General features: G+C 37.0%; 1 protein-coding gene across 1 annotated transcript in view; it reads right to left on the reverse strand.

Annotated features, from left to right (window-relative positions):
- Mical (Molecule interacting with CasL) overlaps positions 1-24001 on the reverse strand; it is a 538428-nt gene extending 514427 nt beyond the window's left edge. The window contains exons 1-2 of the mRNA XM_090406620.1: positions 23976-24001; positions 22071-22308 (exon numbers count right to left, since the gene is read on the reverse strand). Coding sequence (XP_090262746.1) covers positions 22071-22308; positions 23976-24001 — 264 coding nt within the window. The remainder of the gene's footprint in view (positions 1-22070; positions 22309-23975) is intronic.
- Between the last annotated feature and the right edge of the window lie 3730 nt (positions 24002-27731).

Genomic DNA, 27731 nt, shown 5'->3' on the forward strand with positions numbered 1-27731 from the left:
AGAATAATTATATTTTTTAACCAAACATGAGTAAATGATTAAAATGAAAAGCCAAACGGCTATTTTTTGGCAACTTAATAAATATTAAAGGGATAAAAATCCTATGTTGTTATATAGCCAGTAAGTGAAACTCAAGATCGAGAACTACGATCTATGAGTTTCAATGCCGAAAAACTATCGACGAAGGCAATTCGAAGCAAAGGTGGAGCAAGCTCCCTCACTATTCTTGATATTCTCTCATAATGTAAAACACAGCTCCTAGGAGATGTAATACTGTCATTACATTATGAGGAGAGGTCACTACCCAGACCGGTTTCAACCTTTTTTGAGGTCTCATCAGTGAGTAGGTTTTATCCCTTTAATATCTATTAAGTTGCCAGAAAACTAGCCGTTTGGCTTTTCATTTTAATTACAAAATATAAGCACACCTTTATGGCATTCATATAGTGAAGGTATGCAAGTTCTTTTCACTAAGCTTTGATATCTTCCAGGTCTACCTACTCACTGATGAGACCTCAAAAAAGGTTGAAACCAGTCTGAGTAAATGAGTTTCTACTTAAAACAAAAAAGAAAAAAAGGAGTTTTGATAGCAGAAATTAACATTGTAATGATTTAATGATCTATTGCCAATGACTTTGTGTAAAATATATTGCATATTTCATCACAGCCAATATCTGCATTAATACCAAAGAAAAATTAGAGGGGAAAAAAATCCTGTCATTCCACGCTGATTTTTTTTTTTCTTTTGCTGTCATGTCATGATGCTTTTTCATGATTTTCCCCTTTACTTTTTAATGTTTATATTCCTTTCATGTTGACTTAATAAAGATTATAAAAAAAAATTATATATTTTTATATTATGAAATTCATGGTGTAACCAAGCAGAATCATGATAACAAAATTCACATATCTGAGAAAAATTGTGCCACTTCAGCACATGCCTGTCAATCGCGAGGAAGGGAAAAATCCAATATTCCATTTTTTTTGGAAAAATCCATTTTCCAAGCTAATCAAGATAACACAGAGTAATCTGATTAGCTTGGAATAAATGAAGCACTATATATGAAATTTTTCAAGTATATATTATGGAAATTAACTTTCAGTGCGAGTTGATCCATAAGAATCACACTAAACAGAGCTGAGAGAGTTAAGGGCCAATTACCGTATTTGCCAGCGCATAAGTCGCACTTTTTTCTTTGAAAATAGGTCTGAAAAACAGGGTGTGTCTTATACGCTGATACTCAGATTTTTATTACTTTCATTTCTGGAAATTTTCTCTGTTCTGAGTTACGCGATTTCTTTCTTGCATCCTTGCGGTGTGTGAGAGCATTGACGTTACGTAAAGTTCAGTGGATGCACGTGCACTGTCATCAACGATCACAGCTCTGTTCCTGTTCGTTTAAACTTTCCAAATTGTTGTCATGGTTGTTGTGAATGGTGATAAATTTCTGCAGTTAAATTTTCTCTAAATTTCTTGGCAAATTACGACTGAAAAATGTCGGCATTGCTACAATATTGCATACAAGTTACGTGTGATTGGATATGCTAAAGAACATGAAAACAGGGCTGCAGAGAGGCATTTCGGGCCACCCCCATCAGGAAGATGATCTAATATTTTTTTCCCTAAAAAATGTGTACAGAAAAAGAAGTGTGTCTTATACATCAGCAAATATGGTAATTAAAAAAAAACAATGATTTTCCATAATAAATTTTCTCAATTCATTTTTCAAGCTGAATACTTGAATCCATAATAATCTGTCTACTGTGATCAGTAAGAAGACTGTGGATTCATGTCAGTCACTCATAACTATTTTATAATAATTACATACATTCATTTCATTCAAAATTTATCATTAAACACACAAGGAATCACTGAAGCACTTTTAACAGCTGAACAAAATGAGCTCAGAGATCTAAATAGATAAGTGAACTAGATAAATATTCTCAACTATTAGTGATTGCTGAAACTTTTTTTTCACTTAGTTATACTATAAATTAAAAATGCCCAAAAGAAAATCTTTTGTGTGACATTTAAAAATATGTTCCAGTTTCTAGTTTTAAAATATAAGATTTCTAGCTATATCTTTTGGTGGCATTACTCGCAATATAGCTTGCAATCCAACTGTATTCAGAGCAGCTGATTTTTAGTAGCAAATGATTATATAAGCTCAGTGAGAACCTACTTCTCCTATCAAAGGAGATGGACTTCCTTTCACATCTTCAAGACATAATATTTAGCAAAGTTAAATATTATATCTGGAAGACAAATATAAAAATAAATATATCTATATCCAAATAAATGAACAATTTCATGCATGGGTTTTGGCACTTTGTTAGTAAATGCAATCTGCCAATGTAATTTGTTAACTTCCTCTTGCGTACAACATTGATGAAAAATAGCTTTACTAATATGGAGCTTCGAGAATTTTCGGTAGTCTCATCATTGTGCTGTAATAATCCTTACCATAGTGGCTGCAGTACAACTCTACTGATAAAACTATAAGACAAGCAAATGTTACAAAACCACAACATGTATAAACACATGTATAAAGGCATCTAGAGTCAGACAAATTTTATGAGAAGGGTCTACTGCTCCCTTCATGCGGTAGAGAGGCTTGTGTGCAGTGGCATAGTTAAGGGAAGGGGGGGGTCTGCCCCAGGCGGCATTTTGAACCTTACCCTATACGTCGTTTTGACTTTTTGTAGTATTTTTGGTGTGTATTGAAAGGGGTGGCAAACTCCAGGACTGCCCCAGGCAGCAAAAGCTCTAGCAATGCCACTGCTTGTGTGTTCTTATGAGCTGAAAGTAATGCTGTAGGAGATCTTGTACCCTGGTAGGAGCACCTTAAGTTGTAAGGTTAAAGGACAGGGTTCCAGATTAATGCAGTTTCAGAAGATCTCAACAACTGACCAGAAGAAGCATGATATAGCAAAAGGGATCCCGGATCATTTTGATCTCCAAACCTAGTACTTACACAGAGCACTTAACCAATTTATGTATGGTAATGCATTAAAAGAAGTCAAGCATCTTCCAAACTGGAGCTATTGTGTAAATGATCACATTTGATGAAAAGAAAGGTGCCATGTTTATCCTACCCACAACAGTGATACCAAAGCACTTTTAGTTCTCAATCTTTCATGGGTGCAATTATCTTAAGAGATGTTCAGCAGTTAATTTCATAACCAAATAGGGATAGTTTCGGTTAATACTAATGATCCCCTTTTAATACCAATACGGCCTTAAATACCAACAATTCTAAAACCATCAGGAAGTTCGAGGTAAGTTTCTAGTTTCCTATAGGTAAATTAAAAGATTTAAATTTAGATATTAAAAAATTTGCAGGGACAAGAATATGATAACATGGCAAACATGTAAGGAAAACACAGCAGCCTTCAGAGACACATATCGAATATTAACCCTCAAGCACTCTTCGTTCTGTCACAGCACACACACACACACACACACACTAAATTTGGTGATCGCTGATGCTGCTAAAGCTAATACTGAAACAGTGAGTTTTTTTAGCACTATACAAGAAGTTTATAATTTTTTTTAGTACTGATTAAACAATGGGATGTACTGATAAAGTATGCCAAAATTGCACTTAAAACTTTATCTGATACTAGATGATTAACGCCATTCGTTCGTATACATATAATACTGGAGAAGTTGTAAATTCTTTTGTGGAAATTTATGATAATATTCAAATTGACAATAGTACAAAATAGGAAGCAAAAACATTAACTTTGAATATTAAAGATTATGGATTTTTGTGTTCACTTATAATCTGGTATGAATTTTGTGCAGGATCAATGTAGTGGGTAAAATGCTTCAGAATCCCAACACAAATTTAAGTGAATCTATAAACCCATTAAATAATGCAATCGACTTTACTAAAGAATTTAGATCAGATTAAAATTATGTTACACTTGAATCGACAAAAGTGTTAGCATTATATTTAGGAATTTCTCCCGAGTTCAAAAGTAGTACATTACGCAGACGTAAGAAAAGATTGTTCGGATGAAGAGCCAGTTGATCTGCAATATGACTTTAAAGTTACACTTTTTCTTCCAATTGCAGACACTATTATTATTTTTTTGGCTGAAAGGTTTGATCTCTTGACAAGTCACTAACATATTTCAGTTTTTATCTAGTTGCAAGGAAATTTCTAATATGGGTGAGGGCACTTGAAGAAAACATTGTGATGATTTACAAGTTGTGCTGAACTGATGATTAAGAAAATGATATTTGTGCCACCGAATTATATAATGAAATACAAATTCTAAAGGACATCATATAGGATAGTGACAGCTTTAGAATGACTGAAAATGTTGCGATGTATATATGCAAATGATACAGAAAGCATTTTTATTAATTTAACAATTTCTCTTTGAATAGGTTTGATACTTTCAGTTTCAGTAGCAAGTGGCGAACGATCATTTTTAAGACAGAAATAAATTAAAACATATCTAAGATCTAGTGTGTTCATAGGAAAGACTGGTTGAACTGTCAATGATTGCAAAAGAAGGTGCGAAAAACTAGAAACAAGTGAAATTTTGGATGAATTTACTTCCATAAAATCAGGAAGAGTAAACTTTTAAATCACTCAATTTTTTCATGCACATCTTTTTCCATTAAAAATTAAAGATTGCATTGTGCAATTTTTCTAGTTTGCATACATCTCTAGTTATAATAGCTCATAGCCAGTAATCAGCAACTTATGTATTTGTAATTCTAGTCTGTGCATTTGTATGTTTTGCAATTTTTGCTGTATTGTTAATATATGTATTTTTCAAAGTACAAAATTTTATATAAAAATATGCTTTAATTTTTTACCTTTAAATTTTAACTACATTTTTAAAAAAATGTAAGGGACACTCAACTTAAAATTGCATCTGGGTGCCAGGACCCCTAGAGCCATCACTGTTCAGGGCTCAGTTACATGAAGGTGTTGGATAATTGAGAGATCACTGTATAGGAAACAAAATCCTTCATTTCATTCTCAAAAGAAAATAAGTATCATTTGATGAGCACCCAAAATTTTTGGAAATCAGTAGGCAGCTTAATTTCACTGACATGCTGAATAAGAAGTGATGTTCCTAACTACGACTGATATTTATATATATGTGCATATGTTCATTCTAAGATTGATTTTGCAAAGTTACAAGATTAAACAGTTGAATTTCTTCTGGGAGAAAAAACCCTAAAACTACCCAAAGTTCTAGCCACAACTTGTTCCAAAGAAAAATTGCATTTATTATGTTGGTGCATGAAACAGGAATTTTTCTGCTTCGGTAGGCTGGATAGTGAATCTTTGTACTAATTCGGGTGAAGCTGAATGTTTGCAAAACATGCTGAATCTGACAAATACTGAAGCAAAACGAAATATTTGACACATCCCTACTTAATACTGAACAATACTGAAATGACATCCCATTCATCTACCCAAAGCAACAACCCATTCAAATTCTTATAACAACATTAAATCAAAGCTCCCTAATGTTGTTCTACGGAATTTGGCAACAGCAAGTAACTGAATATATCTTCTCACATCTTGAATGACATCACTGATATACAAATTAATAACAGGGTCCATGAACAGAACCCCAGGAACAGGACATCACACGCCAAAGCCCAACTCACTAGCTTCTATCTGCAGACCATCCTTGTAACTAGGATACCAGCAGATCATCCAGTCTTATTCTTAATTTCAGAAGTAGTCTGTCATGAAGTATTCTATCTAATGCCTTCAGATAATATAAAATCACACTATAAGCACCTCTGTTGCATACACTTATTGCTCTAGTATAAAATTTAACTAGATCACTGAAGTGACATTCCACTGATCTACCAAAAAGTAACAACCTATTCAAATTCTTGTAACAACATTAAATCAAAGATCCCTAATGCTATTCTCACCCTGACATCATCATCAGAAAGCAACTGAATACTTCTTTTCGAATCTTGAATTATATCAATGATATACAAATTAATAACAAGGTCCAAGAACAGTACCCTAAGGCAGGACATCACACTCCAAAAGACAACTCACTAGCTTCTATCAGCATATTAATATAACTAGGATACCAACTAGTCTGTCATGCAATATTCTATCCAATGTCTTTAAATCTCTTTTGCACTACACTTATCATTCCAGTATAAAATGTAACTAGGTTAATGGAGTGTCATCCATGAACCCACTGATCTACTAAAAGCAACAACCTATTCAAATTCTTGTAACAGCATTAAATCAAAGCTCTCTAAATGCTATTCTCCCCAGCCAGGCTCATCATCATCAGCAAGCAACTGATTATCTTTTTCTCAAATCTTGAATTATATCATTGATATACAAATGTATAACAGGGTCTAAGAACAGGACATCACACCCCAACATAATATTTAGCGACATGATCACTTAAAATTCTAATAAAAATGGAATTTTAAGCAAGCATAACTGTCAGCAAAGGTTGGTCGATTGGTAGAGCCTCTGCTACTAATAGCTTGCAGAAAGTTAAGCAAGTTTGAACACGGTTAGTAGTTGGAAGGGAACAATCGTTCGATGCTGTTGGCACATTCCCGCTCGATGAGTCTTTGGACTCCCTGGAGGTGTCACATAATAATAAATATTGCAGAATATTCTAGGATTTTACTTTGCTACCTTAGCCAATCTTCCACATGCCAATCTCTCCCTCCTTACTGCATTCATCACATTCCTAGCCAATCCTCTGTATACCTTGCTGCTTAGTATCCTATTGTTTATATCTCCTCTTTCACCACAGGTCACAATTCATGCATTTCATTTGCAGTATTTGTCCACATAACCTTAGCAATACAATCTGATACTGATCTCAAACCAAGTCCAAAGCATTGATTTCCCTCCTTTTAACTGCTCACAAGACAGCAGGTAACTTATCTGCTTCCTTATATTGTCGAAACCTGCTCTGTATTTCAGAGTAATTCATTCATTCTACTCTAATTTGGTTAGCATATCTGCTCTCCAGCGGAAAGGCTGCAGGTTTGAATCGCACCGTGGGCATGGATGTTTGTGATTGTCTGTGATAAAACTAGTGGTGGTGGTTGGCGGTAAATGGAGTTGGTGGAGATGCGGTCAGTTGGTGGATTGAGTTGTGGAGACAGAGTTGTAGAGCAAGTGCCCTCCCTTGATGAATCTAGACTCCCTGGAGATGTCAAATAATAATAATAATAATAATTCATTTCTTTGGTTCAGTGAAGCTTGCACTCACATAGCCACCTACCATTTAAGAACACAAGGGACTGGATCATTGTCATCAACTGATGACATAATGGCGACTTCTATTATCAGGTCTTCATCCTACAGGTCTCCAATTATTGAATCAACACTGGATTCTGGTAACTCTTTGAGAAGTGGCATGATCAACTGGCAAATAATCCTGCTGCTGTTTACTTTGTCAAGATATGCTTGAAGGGAATTTGATCATGCAGGAGCCACTGTCCCAAGCCATGCTTGGATTGGAGTCGAACACTCCGCATTGGATTCTTAATCAGTGACAACCTTGGGGGGGGCCACCTTCTCCTTAGAAGGTCACCTGCCCAGGCCCCCATGCTTTAGAGGGCACTGATATCACAAATACACACAAAAAATATTAAAAATGAAATATTCAGAATCAGTCCTATGGATAAATAAACATTATATAATAAATGATTATTATTACGGGCAACTCCAAGGAGTCCATAGACTCATCAAGGGAGGCCCTAACATTATGTCAAGAACAACTATTCGCCATTCACACAGTATCTATTCATACTTCGCCTTGAACTCATTTACAGTCATGGCACCCACAACAGACTCTGGCAGCTTATTCCACTCATTCACCACTCTCCAAGTAACAAACCTAGCTCTAACACCCTTGTTAACCACACTCTTGCCCAGTTTCCATGTATGGCCCCTAGTCATTCCACCACCAGTCCTATTCTCAAAAATATCTTCTGAATTAATCTTACAGAAACCCTTCACTAATTTGAATGTCTCAATCATATCACCCCTTTTCCGCCTATCCACCAATTTCTGCAACCCACAAATCTTCAACTTGTTTTCTCATAAGGTTCATTCCATAGACCTGCTATCATCTTGGTCACTCGTCTCTGGATCCTCTCCACCTCCTCCCCATCAATAAGAAACCCTGGTGCTCATATTTGGGCACAGTAGTCTAGAAGGGGTCTTATCAAGGCTCGATACAGAGGAACAATAACCTGCTTGTCAACGTATTTTTCAGCAACCAAGTGATTTGATGAACTGATTTAACCACTTTAGCCACAAATATACAATACATTTATGAATTATCAATGTCTGTATTCTATTATTCATCTAAACAACACTGGCCCAAGAGAACACCCAGATATACACAATAATAATTAAATTCAGTCATTTTTAATGTTCTGCCAACTTTCAGTCACATTAAAAAATTGTTGGTACAAGTGAGATATGGTTGAACTAGGATGACATTCTGAAAGGAATACAGATGGAGGGATATGTAGTCTTTCATGAAGATAGACAAAGCCAAAAGGGAAGAAGAGTTGTGCCCATCTAGATAAAAGATGCAAGGAACAAATAAAGAATCAGTCCTACAGACATCAGTTTTGAAGCATTATATGGTGTGAAGTGGGTGTAGACAGGATGAAATGTTTAGCAGGGTATTGCTATAGACCTGGTAATTTGGAAGGCAGTGAGAAGGATATGTTTAGACAAATTGCTCTGGCTAATAAGAAAAGGGTAATCATTATGGACAATTTCAATTATGATAATACAGACTGGAATGGAGAGAGAACATCAGGAACCTAAGAGAACAAACTTCTCGAGTTTTTAAGGGATAACTATTTTAAGCAGTAAGCTGCATGTGGATTGAGGGTAATGGATTTGATTATCTCATTAGAAGATATTGTTGTAAATGAAGTGTCACATTTCCCTCCATTTGGTGAAAAGGATCAGTTGGGTGGTGGCCAGCCATGTGAGGACTTCTGTGAGAAAGGGTTATATGTGGAACTATTAGGCAGGTGATAATGGCAAACTCAGGAGGTGAACTTCATGGAATGGGGAACTGCATGAGAAGGAAATCAATGCTGCTTGGTCTCTACTCAGGAAATATCTGGCAGAGGCAACGTATTCCAAAGGTCAAAAGATTAAATAAGGTAGGTGTAAAATGAATGACTGAAGAGGTGAAGAGTGCAATCTGGAAGAAAAAGGCATTGAAGTGGCACAAGATGAGTGGAGATAATCATTTACATGAGGAGTACAAAGAGCAAGTAAGGAGGGTGATCCACTTAGTAAAGGTAGCAAAAGTGCAGTATGAGCAGCAGATAGCAAATGACGCTAAAAGATATCCTAGGGAGTTTTTTTTTTCGAAATGCAGCCAGTAGAAGGAATGATTATGGGAGGATGATGTTGGTCAGTGATAACGGGAGAATGATACACACTGAGAAGGATATAGTAGTGTTTTTAACGAGTAGTTTATTAAAGCATTCCATCTTTGTGATTGTAACATAATGCAGACATTGGGAACATGGGAATGGAGGAGGAACCACTGAGGTGAGTGAGAAGGTATATGAGGAATTGAGTAAACTTGATATCAACAAGGCCATGAGACTTGATATATCACTGCATGTCTTGAGGGAATGTTCCAGGGAGTTAACAGCTTTAAGGTACATTTTTAATGAGTCTTAGATTAGCCCAGGCTCCAAAGGAGTGGAAAGGTGGCAAAATTGTTTTCATTCATGAAAGGGGTGATAAGACTAAAGCTTTGAATTAGAGGCCAATCTGATGTCTAGAGTTGTGGTCAAGATGTTGGAGAAGCTAGAGAGGATAAGGATTCAAAACTGGGTGAACAGCAGTAGAATTCTCTATAATGAACAGTATGGGTTTGCTAAACCCATACTGTTTGTGTTTTAGCAATCTGCTTACTTATTATAACAGGGTGACGAATACATTGGACAAGGGGGAGGGGTGTATATATACAGTAGTATATTTAGATTTTGCAAAGGCTTTGATAGATTTTCACATGACAAACTAGGTTAAACTGGAACAGATGGGACTGGATAGTAAATTAGTGCTTTGGATTGGAGACCGACTATCTGATAGATATAAGCAGGTTGTGTGTATGGGGGGGGGGAGATATCCCAGAATAGTAAAGTCACTAGTTGCATGTCCCAGGGGTCTGTTTTGGGGCCATTGTGGTTTAATTTGTAAGTAAATAACAGCAGAAAAGATATAAATGGTGAAATACAGCTGTTTGCAGATGATGCAAAGTTAGGGAGAGTTATGAGAAGTAGAGCAGATTTTGTAGCTTTGCAAGAAGACCCTAATAGACTGTCTGAATGGGCAAGTGTGTGTGAGGTGGGGGGATGTCAGTTTAATGTTGCAAAGTGTAAGGTTTTAAAATTTGGGAAGCAAAGATGGGATGTAGGGTATAGGATTGGTGGGTTTTTTAGAGGAGGTGGAGGAGATGAAAGATCTGAGAGTAATGGTGGATAGGGACCTGAAATTTCATGGATATTTGGCTAAAACTGTGAAGAAACAACAGATTATGGGAATGATGCAGAGAACACTGCCGTGTAGACGTAAGCATATTCTGATTCCGTTGCACAAGAGTTTGATCAGACCACATATGGATTACTATGCACAGATTTGATCACCTGGTTTTCAAAAGGATGAGTTGTTGGAGAGGATTCGGAGATGATTAAGTTGGTTTCTGGTCATGTGAAATATGAGGACAGATTGAGACAATGCAAATTACAGAACCTAGTGGATAGAAGGAAGATTGGAGACATGACTGAGATGTATAAGTTGCTAAAGGGTAATTACCAGATTAACATGGATAAGATTTATCATAGAATACCTGGGGACAGGGGGAAAACAAAAGGCCATCCCTAGAAGCTGCATAAGGTGGGTGTGAACAAGGGGATGTGTAGATTTTTTGAGTGGTAGGTGATTTGAATGCATTTCCTAAGGGCATGGTAAGTGAAGGAACAGTGAATGCCTTTAAGTTGAGGTATGAACATATTTTACAAGATGCATTTACAAGAAAGTAAGATCTGATAACAATTTACTGCCAAATAAGATTTGGGGGGGGGGGGGGGGGGGGCACACATGTATCGTAACACAGAGCAACTTATTAAGTAGCTGTTGACCGTTTTCCTTTAACAGCATTATCGTTTGTTGAAGTAAAATGATCAACAGTTACTTATTTTATTTTTATCGTCGCATCATCAAATTCCTGCAATGTACCCTCAAGGGGTGTACAGGATATGATAGTACTACATGAAAAAATTTATATCATTACTAACTACTGTCTACAATTTTCCTCCAAATCAGTCTGTTACTTGTCAAGACTCCAACATTATCAGATCTTGTATTTGTATCATCTAAGGCACTTTGTACCGTATCAATCCACATATATCTTAGTCTTTCTCTTGGTCGTTTTCCTGCCAACCTGGCAGAGAACACTTGTTTTGCTAATCTTTCCTCACCCATTCTGTTAAGTGACCATACCACCTGAGATTAGCTCTGCTAACGCATTCCTGGATGCTGGCAATGTCAAGTTCTTTCCTAATATCCTCGTTTTTAATATGATATTGCCATTGATGCCATCTGTTCACACCTCTAATCTTTCTCAGGACTTTCATACTTGCGGTCTCTAGTCTTTGGTCAAGTGTTTTACTTCTGGCCCAGCTCTTAGATCCATAAGTTAAAACTGGTTTGAACAATGTCTTGTATACTGTTAATTTAGTTCTGACTAATTTCTTTCTTATTCCATATTAATTTATTCAGTTGACTTCCTACCATACCAGCTTTGTTGATTCTGTTGTCTATTTCCAGATTTAATTTACCATCTTCACTAAAAATTGTGCCTAAGTAGCTGAAATGTTTTACTTGTTCCACAGGTTCTCTGTTCACAACACAGTTGACATTTTCAATGATTCTGCCTATTTTCATTGTCTTTGTCTTTTTATTGTTGACCTTCATACCATATCTATTACAACAGTTATTCAATTTAGTCAAGGAATCTTGCAGACTTGTATCAGATTTATTTAGAAGTATAACATCATCAGCATAAAGCAAAGTGCTGACATTAACATCTCCAATTTTTGATATCAGGTTTCATACCACTTTCCTTCATAATATGACCCATATAGATAATGAATAATTGAGGGGATAATGTACATCTTTGTCTCACACCAGATTTAATATTAAACCATCTTCCTGTGCTTCCTTCAATCCTAACTGCAGATAACTCAAATGAAGACTAAGTATCGCTTGATATAATGCCCTATTGACACCATATAACTGTAGCGTATTGAATAGCTTCTCTCTCTCTTGGCACCTTGTCATTTGCCTTTTCCAAATCGACAAAACTTAAATACAGATCTTTGTTATATTCCCATGATTTCTCCACTATTTGTCATAGAGTGAAGATCTGATCCTGACAGCCTCTATTTGACCTGAATCCAGCTTATTCTTCACCAAGCTTTTCTTCCACAATTCTTCTCAACCTTTTCTCAAGTATACTTGCATATATCTTACCAGGAACGCTCATTAGGAATATAGCTCTGTAATTCTCACATTCAGTTTTATTTCCCTTTTTATATGTGGGTACTATGAGAGCTCTACTCCAATCATCGGGAATTCGTACCTCTGTCCAGGCATTTTGAACTATGCACTGCAGCCACTGTAAGACTTTTATACCACGATACTTCAGCATTTATGGTCGAATATCATCTACTTCTGCTGCATTTCCACATTTCAAGCATTTGATGGCTTTTTTCTACTTCAAGTATGGATATGTATTCATGACTGTATGCCTATTGAGTGTTTTTTACCAATGTGCTATCACTGTTGTTTCACTTAGCAATTTTTCAAAGTAATTACTCCACACTTCAAGGATATCTCTTTCTCCTGTTTTTCATGTCACCTTTATCATCTCTAAATCCTTTTACAGCACTCTTTCCTCCATTTCTGAGCTTCTCCAGAATATTTATGAACCTCCAGAATATTTTGCCACCTTCTTGATATTTATTTTCTATGTTCTTGTCAAAGACCTCCCATAACTTGTGTTTAGCTAGTTTTACACAGTGTTTAGCTTTTTTACATTTGTCTCTGTATTCTCTAAGAGCACAAGCTGACTTATTTGCCATGAAACTTTTGATATGCTTTCTTCTTTTGCTTCACTGCCTCTTTAATTTCCTGTGTCCACCATGGAGTTCTGATTTTTCTATCCTTGCAGACAACCTCACCACATGCCTCTCTGGCTGAATGAATCATTGTTTTCTTCAAGGTTTGCCACTGAATCTCCAAGGTTTGGTTCCTGTTCTCAATCTCCTTCATTTTTTTCTTCAATAATCTTCATGTATTTTAGTCTACAGTTCACATCTGAGAGCTGCTCAACTTTTATTCGCTTTAAAACTTTCTTTTTAATATGAAATTCAATTTTATCCTGCTCAGATCACTTCCAATTTCAAATCCTCTGTACACTCTGGTGTCCTGCACCAGGACAACAGAGTGTACAGAGAGAAAACATCACTATCAACAATAGCATAGTCAATGAAACTTTTCTTATTCCTTGCCTCTTCTCTCCATGTGAATTTGTGCACATTTTTTATGTTGGAATATGGTGTTAGTAATAACATCATGTTCCAACAGACCTGAGCAGAAATCCAACAGATATTTGTCATTATTATTAGCTTTGCTCTTTTCTCCAAATTTTCCAAAAATATTTTTGTATGTCTGACAATCATTTCCTACTATGCTATTCAGATCCCCAATAAGGACCAACTTTTCCTTTTTCATTGTGTCAGTTGCTTTTTCTTAAGACTCAAAAAATTCCTCCACTTCTACCTTAGTAGCACCTTCTGTGGGACCATAGGCACAAATGAGTTTCATTGTCCAGTTCCCCATTCTCATATTTGCCCACATTACTCTACTCGAAACTGCCTGCCATTCAAGAAGATTAGCCTCATATTTTTTGTTGAATACTATGGCTACTCTTTCTTTTCCTTGATGGTCATTGCCTGAATATAACATTTTAAATATATTGCTCAGAAAGATCTCACCAGTTTTTGTCTTTTTTGTTTCGGACCCCTATTATGTCGATCTGATAATTATCTAATTCCTCAGCTAGCTCCATTTCTTTGCCATTCAGGCTTCTTATGTTGATAGTACCGATCTTTAACTCTGGTGATGTTGAGTTGGGGTGTGTTTTCAGATTTGTTCCAGTAGCTGACTTTTTGCTGTTCACCCTGGTTTCCTGGCAAAAACAACGGGAGCCTTGTTTAACCGGGCAGCGCCCCAGCAGGCATGAAATTTTGTCATGTTGTACCATCATTTTGTATTTTGGTTTAACAATAAGAATGCAATTTGGTCAGCTAAATCTCAAATTGCTAGCCCATCCTCGTTTGTTCAGTATCCAGGTAGATACCCAACAGGGTGCACCACGAAAAGGTGAGAATTGGACATTAGGTCAGAAGACCTGGTCAGTTCTCCGCATTCCTTTAAAGGCTATGTGGAGGTCTCCTCTCAGTTATACAGCTTTGACCCTTAAGTGCCCCTTTTTATCGTAGCAGTCAATTTATATTGAGTGCTATGATAAAAATAAAATGGCTGCGAGTGGTTTTATAGAGCAGTTTGTGGTGTGGTGTAGTTTTTGTCGGCAGAAACCAATAGTGCTGCAGAAATTCACTGACGACTTTGTCAGGATTATGGGCCTAACGTAATGAGTGACAGCAGGTTAGGCAATGGTGTAGTTTGTTTAAAGAAAGGCACAAAATGTTCACCAATAGTGAAAATTTTGTGCATTCCCTCAAAACCAAAAGGCTCAACCTCCAGCTCAGTAAACCTCCACAAGAACATAGAACCACCATACTATCCAGGACCTCCACAACAAGCAGAAAATCTTACGCAGACACAGCTATACCAAGATCAACCTATCCCCAAGACCCCAAACCACGATCAACCTACTCCCAAAACCTGACCTGTCAAATTTGACAAGCTGCATGTTGCACTGGAAAAATGCTACCAGAACTCCAACCCCCCCCCCCCCCCCCCCACACACACACAAGAAGCCAAGGACACTATCTTTAGGCATATTCAGTTACTATTCTCAGCAATCCTCAGTGGATAAAGACAATAGAAAACTCACCTCACTACAGATTGTCAACTGGAACGCAAATGGACTTATAAACAAGATCCTAGAACTACAGTAATTTGCAGCAGAGATCCAAGCCAATATTATCCTCATCAACAAAACACATCTGTGCCCAAGTGACAAATCAAAAATCAACAACTATATTAACTACTGCATGGACAACTCCTACACAAGAGAAGGAGGTATAGTCATCCTCATCAAAAGAGGAATAAAACACAATGAATTTGCTAAGTCCCAAACAGAACACGCTGAAACAACAGCAATCAAAGTCCTCATGGAAAACACAGTCTCAAAATATTTGCAGCCTACAACCCCCCCCCCCTCACCCTCCTCCAAATAAAAAAAAACTCCTATAATCAGCCTGGAAAAACTACTGAATGCAGGTAGAGAAGTGATCATAGCTGGAGATCTCAACACCAAACACTCAACATGGAACAGCAGAAATACAAACATCAATGACAGAACACTCAACTCATATGCCACTACAAAAAATATGACAATAATAAAGAGCCACAGAGCCCACATTCTATGGAGCCACTGACCATCCAGATGTACTTGATATGTAATACTAAAGAACATAGCACACAGCTGTCACATACATGTATCAATGATATGAGTTCAGATCACAACCCCATCATGTTGCAACTAGGTACCATACACGACCTACATGAAGACACCACTTTTATCAACCGGAACCAACTCCCCTCAACTTTCCAGTAAAACCTAGGCCCATACCACACATAACATCTACTGAAGAAGTAGGAATGGCAGTGGCAACCCTTGAGAAACAAATTTTGGAGCAATATCCTATGTAACAAACACAACCACACATCAATGCCAAAAAGATTCCCAGAAGAAATAAAACACCTTATCTGAGAAAATAACAGGCTACAAAGACAATATCACAGAACACTGGATCCTGCAGATAAACAAGCAGCTAATAGAGAAACAAACCAGGTTTGGTATGCACTACCAAAACCAACTTTGGAACAACAAGATACATCACCTAAGCACAACGAACCAGTCAATATGGAAAGTTATGAGATTGCTTTGCTCAAAACACAATATACTCCCTCCAATCAAAGGTGAATATGGAATAGCCTATAAAGATGAAGGAAAAGAGGAAGCATTTGTGGATAGCTTGGAAAAACAATGCAACCCCAATTATGTCCAAATAGACAAACTTTATATGAAAAATCCACAAGCGAGCAAAATAACTGAGAACACCAATCCAACAACAAACCCATATCGCCAGCAGAAATATACCAAAAATATAATACAAAGGCATTATGCATCTAGTGGCCATCACTAATGCCATCCTACAGCTAAATCACTACCCAGAATGGTGTAAACTTACAGACGTCTTCCTAATTCCAAAACCAGGAAAAGTTCCACAGAACTAACAACCCATCAAGCCTACTACCATGCGTAGGCAAGATAGTCGAACGTGCAATACTTGCATGGATCCAAGAAACAGCAGAAAACGTCATACCAGACGAACAATTCGGCTTTAGAAAACAGCACTCCACAACTCAACAAATCTACAGAATCATAGAATACATTAAACAAGGACATGAATGGCACCAGCACTCTGGTGCACTCTTCCTGGACATAGCTCAGGCGTTCAACAAAATCTAGCATATGAATTAATTTACAAGTTAGACCAAGTAGGAATCCCATTATCACTAGTTCTACTCATCAAGTCATATCTGAACAACAGAAAATTTAGGATAAAAAAAAAAAATGGAATTAGATCCACTAAAAGAAAAATCACAGCTGGAGTCCCCCAAAGCTCTCTACTGTCTCCCCTACTCTTCTCCATATACATGGCAGATCTCTCCAAGTTGTCCCCATCCATCACTACTCTCTATGCCAATGGCACGATCATCACAGCTAGATCCCTCCAACCACAACTGGCCATAAACAAACTGCAGATAGCAATCAACGATCTAGAGAATTGGTACAGCAAATGGCGCATCTCAATCAACCCAGGAAAAACTCCGCAGTACTATTCACCAGACAGAAAGCAGAATCGAAAAACCATCCTTTTAGAAAGCCATCCCTTGACACAAATCAGACAAATACTTAGGAGTTCAGAGGTACAGTTTAGTGTATAGAAGCACAGGTATTAGTTCAGGAGTACATCTTTTGAGCACAATGTGTGGGATTCCATCAGGACCAGCTGATTCAATCATTCAAGTTATTCAAGATTCTTTTGATGTCTTTCTAGCAGGTATCACAGGAGGCATGATATATAATGTTCTAAGCAAAAGAAAGAGTAATTTGCCATGGTCATATATGTAGGAGTTAGGGAAAAAAAAGAGTATGAAGCCAGGACATTACCTTATCTTTGTGATGTTACATGTGTACCTCGCTTTATGCAATTAAGTGGGTTGAATTTAGCATGGGTGAGATAGGGATAGGGGTTTCATCAGAAGGGTAAAAAATGAAAACTTTACACCTGTGAGCAAAAGAAATTTTAATGAATAAATTATTTAAACTTATAAACAAAACACAAAATTTTAAATGAATGAATGGCTGGATGAATGAATTTAATTAATACAATATCATAAACACTACATACTTCTGACAGTCTTCAATCGGATAATGAATGGACTGGGTCTGGTGAGTCTGGATCATCACTCTCTTGAAGTCTCTGGGATAATAGGCTGATGATCTTCAACATTTTTAATGAAACAGTCAAGACTCAGCTGATGGGCAAAATTCCTCCTCTCTCTATAAAGTTCTTCATAGCAAGTCAAAGAATTCTGAATTTTTCTCACAACTTTGGCGTTTCTAGTCTCATTAGGATCATTTTCTTCAATTATTCTGATGGCACTGTCAATGTGTTTAAAAAAAATCAGTAATTTGTTTTTTTGAAAGTTGTTTTATGGGCTCAGCAACAAAGGGCTCCTGATTTTCATCATTTATATTGTTTTCCATTGCCAGAAGATCTTCATTAGTGAGCTCTGATGAGTGGCACTCGAGCAGTTCATCCACATTTGTCTCATCTACATCTTCAAATCCAACAGGATTTGAGGATGTAGATGATCCTCACTTTCAGGATCAAAATCATTAGAATCAGAAACTTCAGGCCAAATTTTCTTCCAAACTCCCTTCATGCAGGACTGCTTAACTTCTGCCCATGCCTCTCCAATTGATGATATAAAAATGGAAATTCAATTGCCATTTTTATATCATATTTCTTCCAAAATTCTTTCACTGAAATTTTATCTTCACCATCGGTACATGTAGTTTGAAATAGTTGCAAAAATGTTCTGTGGAGATAATAACTCCTGTAAGTTGCAATAACATCCTGATCCATGGGTTGAATGAGGGATATTGTGTTTGGTGGCAGAAAAATAACTCATATATACCTCATCGATTTCAGTGATGCTTGGAGGATGTCCTGGTGCATTGTCCAAAAGCAGAAGAATTTTTGAAGGGTATATTTATCCTGTCACAATAAGCCTTCAAATTCATGACACAGTTCATTGCAAAAGTAAGACTCAAACACAGCTCTGGTAATCCATGCTTTTTTTTTTTTTTTATTTGACTGCCATACAACAGGCAAATCCTGCTTTGAGTAGCCCTTGAGTGCGCGCGAGTTTTTCGGAGTGATAAACCATCAGTAGTTTAGTTTTATGATCTCCAAACGCATTTCCTCCTAACAGCAAAGTGAGATGGTCTTTGGAAGCTTTAAAACTTGGGGCCCTCTTTTCTTGCGCCAATAGAAATGTTCTACTAGGCATATGCTTGCAGAACAACCCCGTTTCATCAAGATTGAACACTTGTTGATGAAAATAACCATGTTCCTGAATTACACTTAGAAATTTTGTTGGAAAGTTCTCAGCAGCAACAACATCAGCTCTTGCAGCCTCGTCAATCAGCTTGAGTTTATGGAATTCATGTCGTACCTCGAAACATTCAAACCACCCAGCACTTGCAGCAAAAGAATGCACTTTAGGATCAGGATATATAGCATTCAAATTATCAAACAAACTTTTTGCTTTAGCCTGGATAATCAAGGTGGATAACGGAACAGCACGTTGATTTTCATGTTCAATCCACTGGGTCAACATCCTTTTCAATTTCTCCGTAATTGGTGCCCTTATCTGTGTTATCTTAATTATCGACATTCTCATCGCTCTTTCATAACTTTCTTTTATTTTCTCTGCTTGATTTCTTATTGTTCTTAAAGTTGATTCTGAAATTACTGTAGATCTGACTATGTCGACTGTGTGCTCATTACGTTCATACCTCTTTATAACTTCTAATTTTATCTCCAGTGTTATAGCTTTTCTCTGTTTTTCAGTCTTGGAAGTATTTTGATCACAATTACCCATTTTTTCCATAATGTTTGCATTGCAAAAGACACCAACAATGGAGCTTATTAGTTCTACAACTGCGAGACTGACATGAAGCACGATGCCGCCTTGTCAAACGGTACATGCACAAAGTCACGTGACCATGCACAAGGTGACAAGGCAGCTTACACAGTTGTCTACAGCACTTGTAAAACCATCATTAACAGGGCAAAGTCTAAATGTAGCCAACTTGCTGTTTGTGCCACCAGCAGTTATGCCTCTTGGTCCCTTGCAAAGCATTTGGGGGTAGCTTTTGTCCATCTATGCTACCTTCTCTATCTCACCCTAATGGCAGCATTGTACAGGTATCCCTCGTTATATGCAATCTCAATTTACGCGTTTTCGCTATAATGGGATTTTAAAAAGTTAACCCCAAATGCTTTGCAAGGGACCAAGAGGCATGACTGCTGGTGGCACAAACAGCAAGTTGACTACATTTAGACTTTGCCCTGTTAATGATGGTTTTACAAGTGCTGTAGACAACTATGTAAGCTATGAAGGAAGCTAGTGTTTTGGTCTCAAGCCACTTGTGACAGGCTGTTTGCTTTTCTTGGATAGCTTCTTGCTTTCATGCTTCTTGAGGAATCATGGTCTAGACAAGGGTCAGCAACCGGTGGCCCAAACTTGCATTTTTGGTGGCCCATAACAGGTTGACCATACTTAAAGGCATGTGGCTCGTATGTTAATTATTTAAATAATGCATTTTATAATATGAATAATAAATTCAAAATAATTTTATATCTATACTTCATGATATCGCTGTGCAACTTGGCCGAAGTCAACCATGTTTTGAGTGTTTTTTTAAGATTGATATAATAAAAATTGATAATTAAGTATTTTTTTCACTCACTATTTTCGCTTAATTAAACATGTGCGGCCAGATTATTAAAAATAAAAGTTGAATGTGGCCCGCGAGTTTGAAAATATTGCCGACCCCTGGTCTAGATATGGGGTTTGGGAAATTTAAACATAGTGAGGAATGAAAGCTTCCATTCCAACATTGATTACCCCCCCCCCCCCCCACCCCCCCCCCCCCCCACCCCCCCCCCCCCCCACCCCCCCCCCCCCCCACCCCCCCCCCCCCCCACCCCCCCCCCCCCCCACCCCCCCCCCCCCCCACCCCCCCCCCCCCCCACCCCCCCCCCCCCCCACCCCCCCCCCCCCCCACCCCCCCCCCCCCCCACCCCCCCCCCCCCCCACCCCCCCCCCCCCCCACCCCCCCCCCCCCCCACCCCCCCCCCCCCCCACCCCCCCCCCCCCCCACCCCCCCCCCCCCCCACCCCCCCCCCCCCCCACCCCCCCCCCCCCCCACCCCCCCCCCCCCCCACCCCCCCCCCCCCCCACCCCCCCCCCCCCCCACCCCCCCCCCCCCCCACCCCCCCCCCCCCCCACCCCCCCCCCCCCCCACCCCCCCCCCCCCCCACCCCCCCCCCCCCCCACCCCCCCCCCCCCCCACCCCCCCCCCCCCCCACCCCCCCCCCCCCCCACCCCCCCCCCCCCCCACCAACGAAAGATTATTCAAAGAATCTTCAGCAGCTCTAAAAAAAACGTTCCTAACCTCAACAAATTTGGGTGCATGAAACTGCCCCAAATTTGGGAGACTTTCATTATGAGAACATCAGCCCAACTGCCAAGACTACCAAATTAGCCCGCAAGAGGGCACCATTAGGACTTTAGGAACAAAATTAGTTTCTTACTTTCTTCCTCATTTGCTTTGTTAGTTCCTTAGTGCACATACCATATCTTTATGTTCCTGAAGATGGCAATGTGACATTGCCGAAATATAGAAGTGATTCATTAAAGTTATCTTTAATTAATATACTTTATATGCGTTGTTAATTCTGTAAATTAATTACCAGTTAGGATGATAAAGGATGTCTAATCCTTTAGCAAGGAATATTAGAACACACAAAAGCACAAGCACTTCTCTTATGGCAGAAGGAATCTTATATGGTGTAATTTGTACAGGATGTATAAATAAATAAATTTATTTTTATAATAAAGTTGGAATTCAATGTTATTCTAACAAGAAAACTAAACTAAAGCAGAAACTAAAGTTTCTTGTCAAATGCATATACCCTTTTTTTGAATTAGGATTATTTAACATCTTATGTAGGTACTTCCAGGTAAAAAAAATTAAATTTGAAGATGTGGCAGCTGCTGCTTGAACAACATACAAGTGACTGCTCACAGGTGTGGGACTCTGTGGCCTGAATGCAGCTTCAAAGTAAGGTGCATTCAGATTCATACTTTTTCCCAAGGATATTAGTGGCTGGAAATAAAACTGCATAAAGGGATCATTTTTTTTAAATGCTCTAATAATTGTGTGAAATTTGAGATGAAGTTGCCACAAAGCATTAAAGGTTCCCTTGTATATAGCAATGCAGTTAAACTCAATGAAGCAAAGCTACTTCTACATAACAGATTAAAAAAAAGAGCTGTAACATTTAAAATTTAATCTAGAGGGAGATGTAAAAAAGAAAATAGTGCTTTATACAATCAAACTTTAAGTGGATAAAACTACATTACCCGTGTATTTGAACATGCTTTGCCCCTATTGTAGCATTTATGGCTTGCCCTCTTGTCCAGTTTGGTCCACAATGATGCTGCTTTCCATGAATGAAGTTTGGCTTTCAGTCTTGGATAAAAGCTAGGAAAAGTAGTTGGCTTTAGTCTCAGCACTTCACATAACTGTCGAAAAGTTGCCAGCACTGCTTTAAATGTTCCTGCTGAAACAAACTGATCAAACAGTTCTGAGGCCATGGCACTTTCATGGCTAGCTGCTGTGTTAACTGCAGGAGTTTTCCCATGTGTTACTGTATCTAATGTAACAGTAAACATGATCTCTTAAAATAAACACCACATGTATACAACCAGATGAACCTAAAAAATAAAAAAAAAAGTTAAACGTGCAAATGTAAATTTATTACTACTAATTTACAATATCAGACAATAAATACAAATTACAATCATGAATTAATTACAATAGTTATAAACCTTATTTTTGCCACTGTTAGAGAGGGAGAGAATGAGAACAAAAAATTGTAGTTTGCATGAATGGAACAGAAATAAATAAGGAAAGGAAAGAAAAAAAAAGAAGAATGCAAGTTCATATAAACAGTTTACAGTACAATTACACTACTTTGTCTTTAATACCTTGATGTCTTAATTGGAATAGATTATGACATTTGAGATCACTTGACTTCAAATAAGCTGCTTAACTTGAAATATCTGGTTCAGAATTTTTTTTTTTGTATCTTTTTGTAAAATGCCTCCCCCCCCACTCCAAGATCAACAAGGATTTGTCGATGCTCATTGGGACATGTTAATCCTGTTTTATTATTTTCAACTTCTAATGTTGAATCATCAAATAAACATTACACTGCTTGCTGTACACAATAACGTATTTTCATTTGTTCTTTCTTTCTTTTAAGGTTACATGGTGGTCAGCATTCATGGTTAAGAATTTAGGGAGACACAAGACACATGTTAAAATAATTACCTTACTTAATATTAGGAAAGTAACATTTGACATTTTGACCTATGTATTGAGGTCATGATCAAAAAAATACATATGTATAAGGACCAATGGTCGGCCTGGTTGGCTGAGTGGTTAGCATGTCTGCTAACCACTCTGACAACATTGACGTGTCTGTTAGTGGGATTCAAAAACCTGCGTGCCAAGAGGCTGCAGGTTTGAATCCCATCATGAGCATGGATGTTTGTGATTGTCCTACAAACTTTGTGTGGAAAGGGAATCTGCGACCCTACCACTTATTCTAGCAGAAGACATCATTGCCAAAACTATGTGAGGTATGGCAGTGACCATACGGTGTCCACAGACATCAAATGATATATATATTATTATTTGACATCACCAGAGAGTCCAAAGACTCATCAAGGGAGAGTGTGCCAACAGCATCGAATGATTTGCCCCTTCCAACTACTAACCGCGTTCAAACTTACTTTACTGAGCCATTAGTAGCAGGCTCTACTCGACCAACCTTTGCTGGCTGTGAACATTTTTAAGAACCAAGTTACATGGTACTGCACCTTACAAAGGTAAAAACGAATCTAAGTTGCTTATTAATCTTTTATCTAGCCTGACCTCTGGTGAAGAAAAAAATTAATATTAATAATAAATAAAATAAAATAGTTAAAAAAATTAGATATAAAAATAAATTAAAAACAGAACTGCATTAAACATTTCTAAAGTCTTCTTGTATTGAGATTTCCTTCTGGGCTTGTTCCAGTTGCTATAAGGGTTGCAGATGGGTCCTCCACATTCTTGGAATGATTACTCCATCATTTTTGTTCAGGTTTGGATTATGTTTTAGCATTTCACAGGCTTCTTTAAATTTTCTCTCAAACCAGGTTTTGGTGCGGTGTAGTGACGGTGCCTTTCCAGTTAATTCTACGGTATGTTTGGAGTGCATGGTCTGATAGGCCTGTTTTTCCATAATGGAGGTATTTAATGTGTTATTCCATTATGGAAAAAAACAGGCCTATCAGACCACGCACTTTAAACATATCATAGAATTGACTGGAAAGGCACCAAGTCCCTTCAATGCACCAAAACCTGGTTTGAGAGAAAATTTAAAGAAGCCTATGAAATGCTAAAACACAATCCAAACCTGAACAAAAATGACAGACTAATCATTCCAAGAATGTGGAGGACCCATCTGCAACCCTTATAGCAACTGGAACAAGTCCAGAGTGAAATCTCAATATGAGTGGACTTTAGAAAATTTAATGTAGTTCTGTTTTTAATTTATTTTTATATCTAATTTTTTATTATTATTATTTTTTTAATATGAATTTTTTTTTCCGCTAGAGGTCAGGCTAGATAAAAGATTAATAAGCAACTTAGATTAATTTTACCATTGTAAGGTGTAGTAGCATGATTCTTATATGTATTTTTCTGATGATGATCTCAATACAGACGTCGAAACGTCAAATGTTACTTTCCTAATATTAAGTAAAGTAATGATTTTAACGTGTGTTGTGTTGCGTCTCCCTAAATTCTTAACCATGAATCTTTTTTCATCTGTGACTTTTTTAGTAGCATTATTCTAGGAGTGTGAAAAAGAACTGATTTAGGAAAGAAAATAAAAATGTATATTACTTTCACTATCATTATTTTCGAATATGTATAATTAGTGATTTCCAACTCATGACTAGATCGTTAGAACAAAACCCATTTGTAAGTAGAAGCCTGGCTGTATTCTGTTTTCTTTATTCTGTTTGTTCACTAGAGCAGTGCTTCCCAAACTTCTGGATGTCAGGGCCTCCCCCCCCATTGGAAAAATTTAAATATTTCATGCCTCCCTCAAAAAAAAATTGTAATATAGACATATATTATTATAATATTTATTGTATTTATATTCAATTCAAAACATACACAGTGAATATTGCAAAAATCAAATGCAATTATTATATTTTTAGCATCTTACATACACATTTGACATGGCACATCTCATATTTTTATATAGATAGATATATAGTTATTGTACATTTGCAGTACAAGCGCATGAAACGTAAAACGATTAGTAATAAAGAAAGAATTAAACACATAAAAGATGTTTAATAACAATTTAATGTGATGGATGTGTTTCAATACTGCTGCAGAAAAAGTCAATATCAGGTGAAATATTTGAAACTGCAATTCTTAGGTTTCTGCTTTGAAATGAAACTTATATGAATAAACATATATTTACTAATATTCATTAAGTGCCGAAATACACAGGAAGCAAAATTTGTGAACTATACCAATGTGTGATTTTTTTCCATTAAAATATAAAAAATAACAAAAAAGAAATAATAAAAATTAAATACGTTTCTTTTAAGATAAAAAAATCTCCTTAGTCTTAAAAGATTTTAAATTTGTTTTCATTATTTCATGAACCCCCCCCTCAACAAAACCTATGGCCCCCAAGGGGGCTGCAGCCCACAATTTGGGAAGCGCTGCACTAGAGGCACTCATATACAATGATATTACTTGCATTCAACTTGAAACTAGGACTGTTTCGTAATATGTAATGTAATTTTGCTTCATTTTGTACAAAACTAGTTAGTAAATAAAGTAACTTCTTATACAAATAAACATATAAAACTGGGTTTAATTGATCACAGATATGTATAGAGATATAGCCTACTAGTTTTGGCGACTTGACTGTTGCCTTCGTCTGGGCACACAAAAAGCAACAAAAACAGCTTAAAACAGAAATGAGCTAAAGTATCAGGTTAAAGCATAACCGAATACTAAACAGCCTAGCGCAAGGCAGGGGTGGAACTGGCAAATGCCGCAGGTGGAAAACTTTGAGTTTGTGTTACAATTATACTGGAGGCAGAAAAAATTTAAAAAAAAATATTAAATTTATATATACATATTTATAAAGATAATTATATTTTATTCTAATTATATAAGCTCCAAATAATTATTTTTATTTTGATAATCCCTGGGACCAGTACTATCGACAGGATGTAGCATAGAGGCAGCCTGTCTCATGGTGCTGCTTAACACTCGAGCGCTCATATCTGATCTGACAGATACATGCTAATTGTTAACATGAATATTCTTTAACCTATATATTGTATAGGTTGAAGGTCATGAGTAGCTGCGCATGAGTATATTACGAGTGCTATTTTGCACATTTGTTGCTGTCAGTTTGGTTTAAAACGTGTTATGCAAAGATTTACGATATTTGACCCTGCAGAGGTTCCAGCAGATCTGACAGATACTTGCTAATTAACATACATATTTTGTTGTATAGGTTGAAGGTCATGACTAGCTGCACATGTGTATGTTACAAGTGATATTCCGCACTTTTTTTTTTTTTTTTTTTTTTTGCTATCAGTTTGGTTGAACACGTTTTTTGTAAAGGTTTATGATGTGATGTTTGTATCTGAGAGATACTGCGAGCTCCGATGTCAGTATAGCTCATAAATATAAATGTTCAGATTATTCATATGCTGAACAACAATGTGAAAATACGGTGCAGAATATTTATTAGAAATCTCGTAATGCAGTTAGTGTCAGAACAAATAAAAAGGCATGCAGAAATCTGTACAGGTGTGAATAGGCCTTTACTCCTGAAACTTCATCAATTTCAGACACAATTTGAAGGAAATTCTAATGACGATATAGATTCGGCTCCCTTGACAACCAGAAAAAGAAAAAGATGTTTTATGTGCTATGCATCCAAAACGAGTCGTTTATCAAAATATTTTTGCAAGCACTGTAAAAAGTGCCTTCAGCATAGCAATATTGTTTGTGATGACTGTTATGACAGTTTTGTAAATCCAACTATTGAAGATTCTGATTAATTAACATTAAATGCATTTGTTTAGTTTTATTTTCTTTTATTATCGATGTTTGTGTTATTTTGTAACAAACATTTTTATTCTTTATATTTCTTTGTTTCAATAATTTCTAGATTGTAACTGAAAATAAACCATCATATATTGCTGAAATAGAGAGCCAAAGGCACATCTTCTAGAGGACATGTACTTTATATTTATGGAAAATATTAAGGAAAATGGTCTGGAGCTTGCTCAATCTTTACGAGTTGCCCATAAAGCACTACTTATGCTTGCATCTGCTGAAACTTTTAGTTTCTATATATTAGGCTATGAAATAATGTTGGATTCAATATTCACTTAATTTTGTACCATCATGAATTATATTTGCAGTGTTTTTTCTTTATGTTTTTTGCATTTCAGCACATACTAGTAATGAATGTATCTCTCAGATATACCACGTCATACACTGCAAAATTACCACTGTGAGTTCCCGAGTGTTAAAAAGGGCACTCGTTCAGCCGTATTAAGGCAACAAGATATTTTACAAAATACAGCATTTAGTTTACCAAATAAAAAAAGGTGCCATTTGCCGTTGACAGCTAAATATGTGCTTATTATATTTTATTAATAAAAAAATTATAGTCATACATACTAAAACTAAACATTTTAGAACTCACTTATTAGATACTGAAGGAAACAACCCATAAAGTATCATACGATGATACTTTTTCATAAACTTTTATAGTCTATATATATATATATTAAATTATATTATGCATGAATTCTCCTCACTCCCTGCAGTAAACAATATGCCCTCCACAACAGCAAAACTATACTGCAGAAGAACACGAAAACCAACTAGTTTCATCGTGTTCACTGAATAAGGTT

The sequence above is a fragment of the Typopeltis vanoorti genome, chromosome 16, assembly GCF_054136105.1.
Source record: "Typopeltis vanoorti isolate ZY-2024b chromosome 16, IOZ_Tvanoo_1.0, whole genome shotgun sequence".
Taxonomy (NCBI): domain Eukaryota; kingdom Metazoa; phylum Arthropoda; class Arachnida; order Uropygi; family Thelyphonidae; genus Typopeltis; species Typopeltis vanoorti.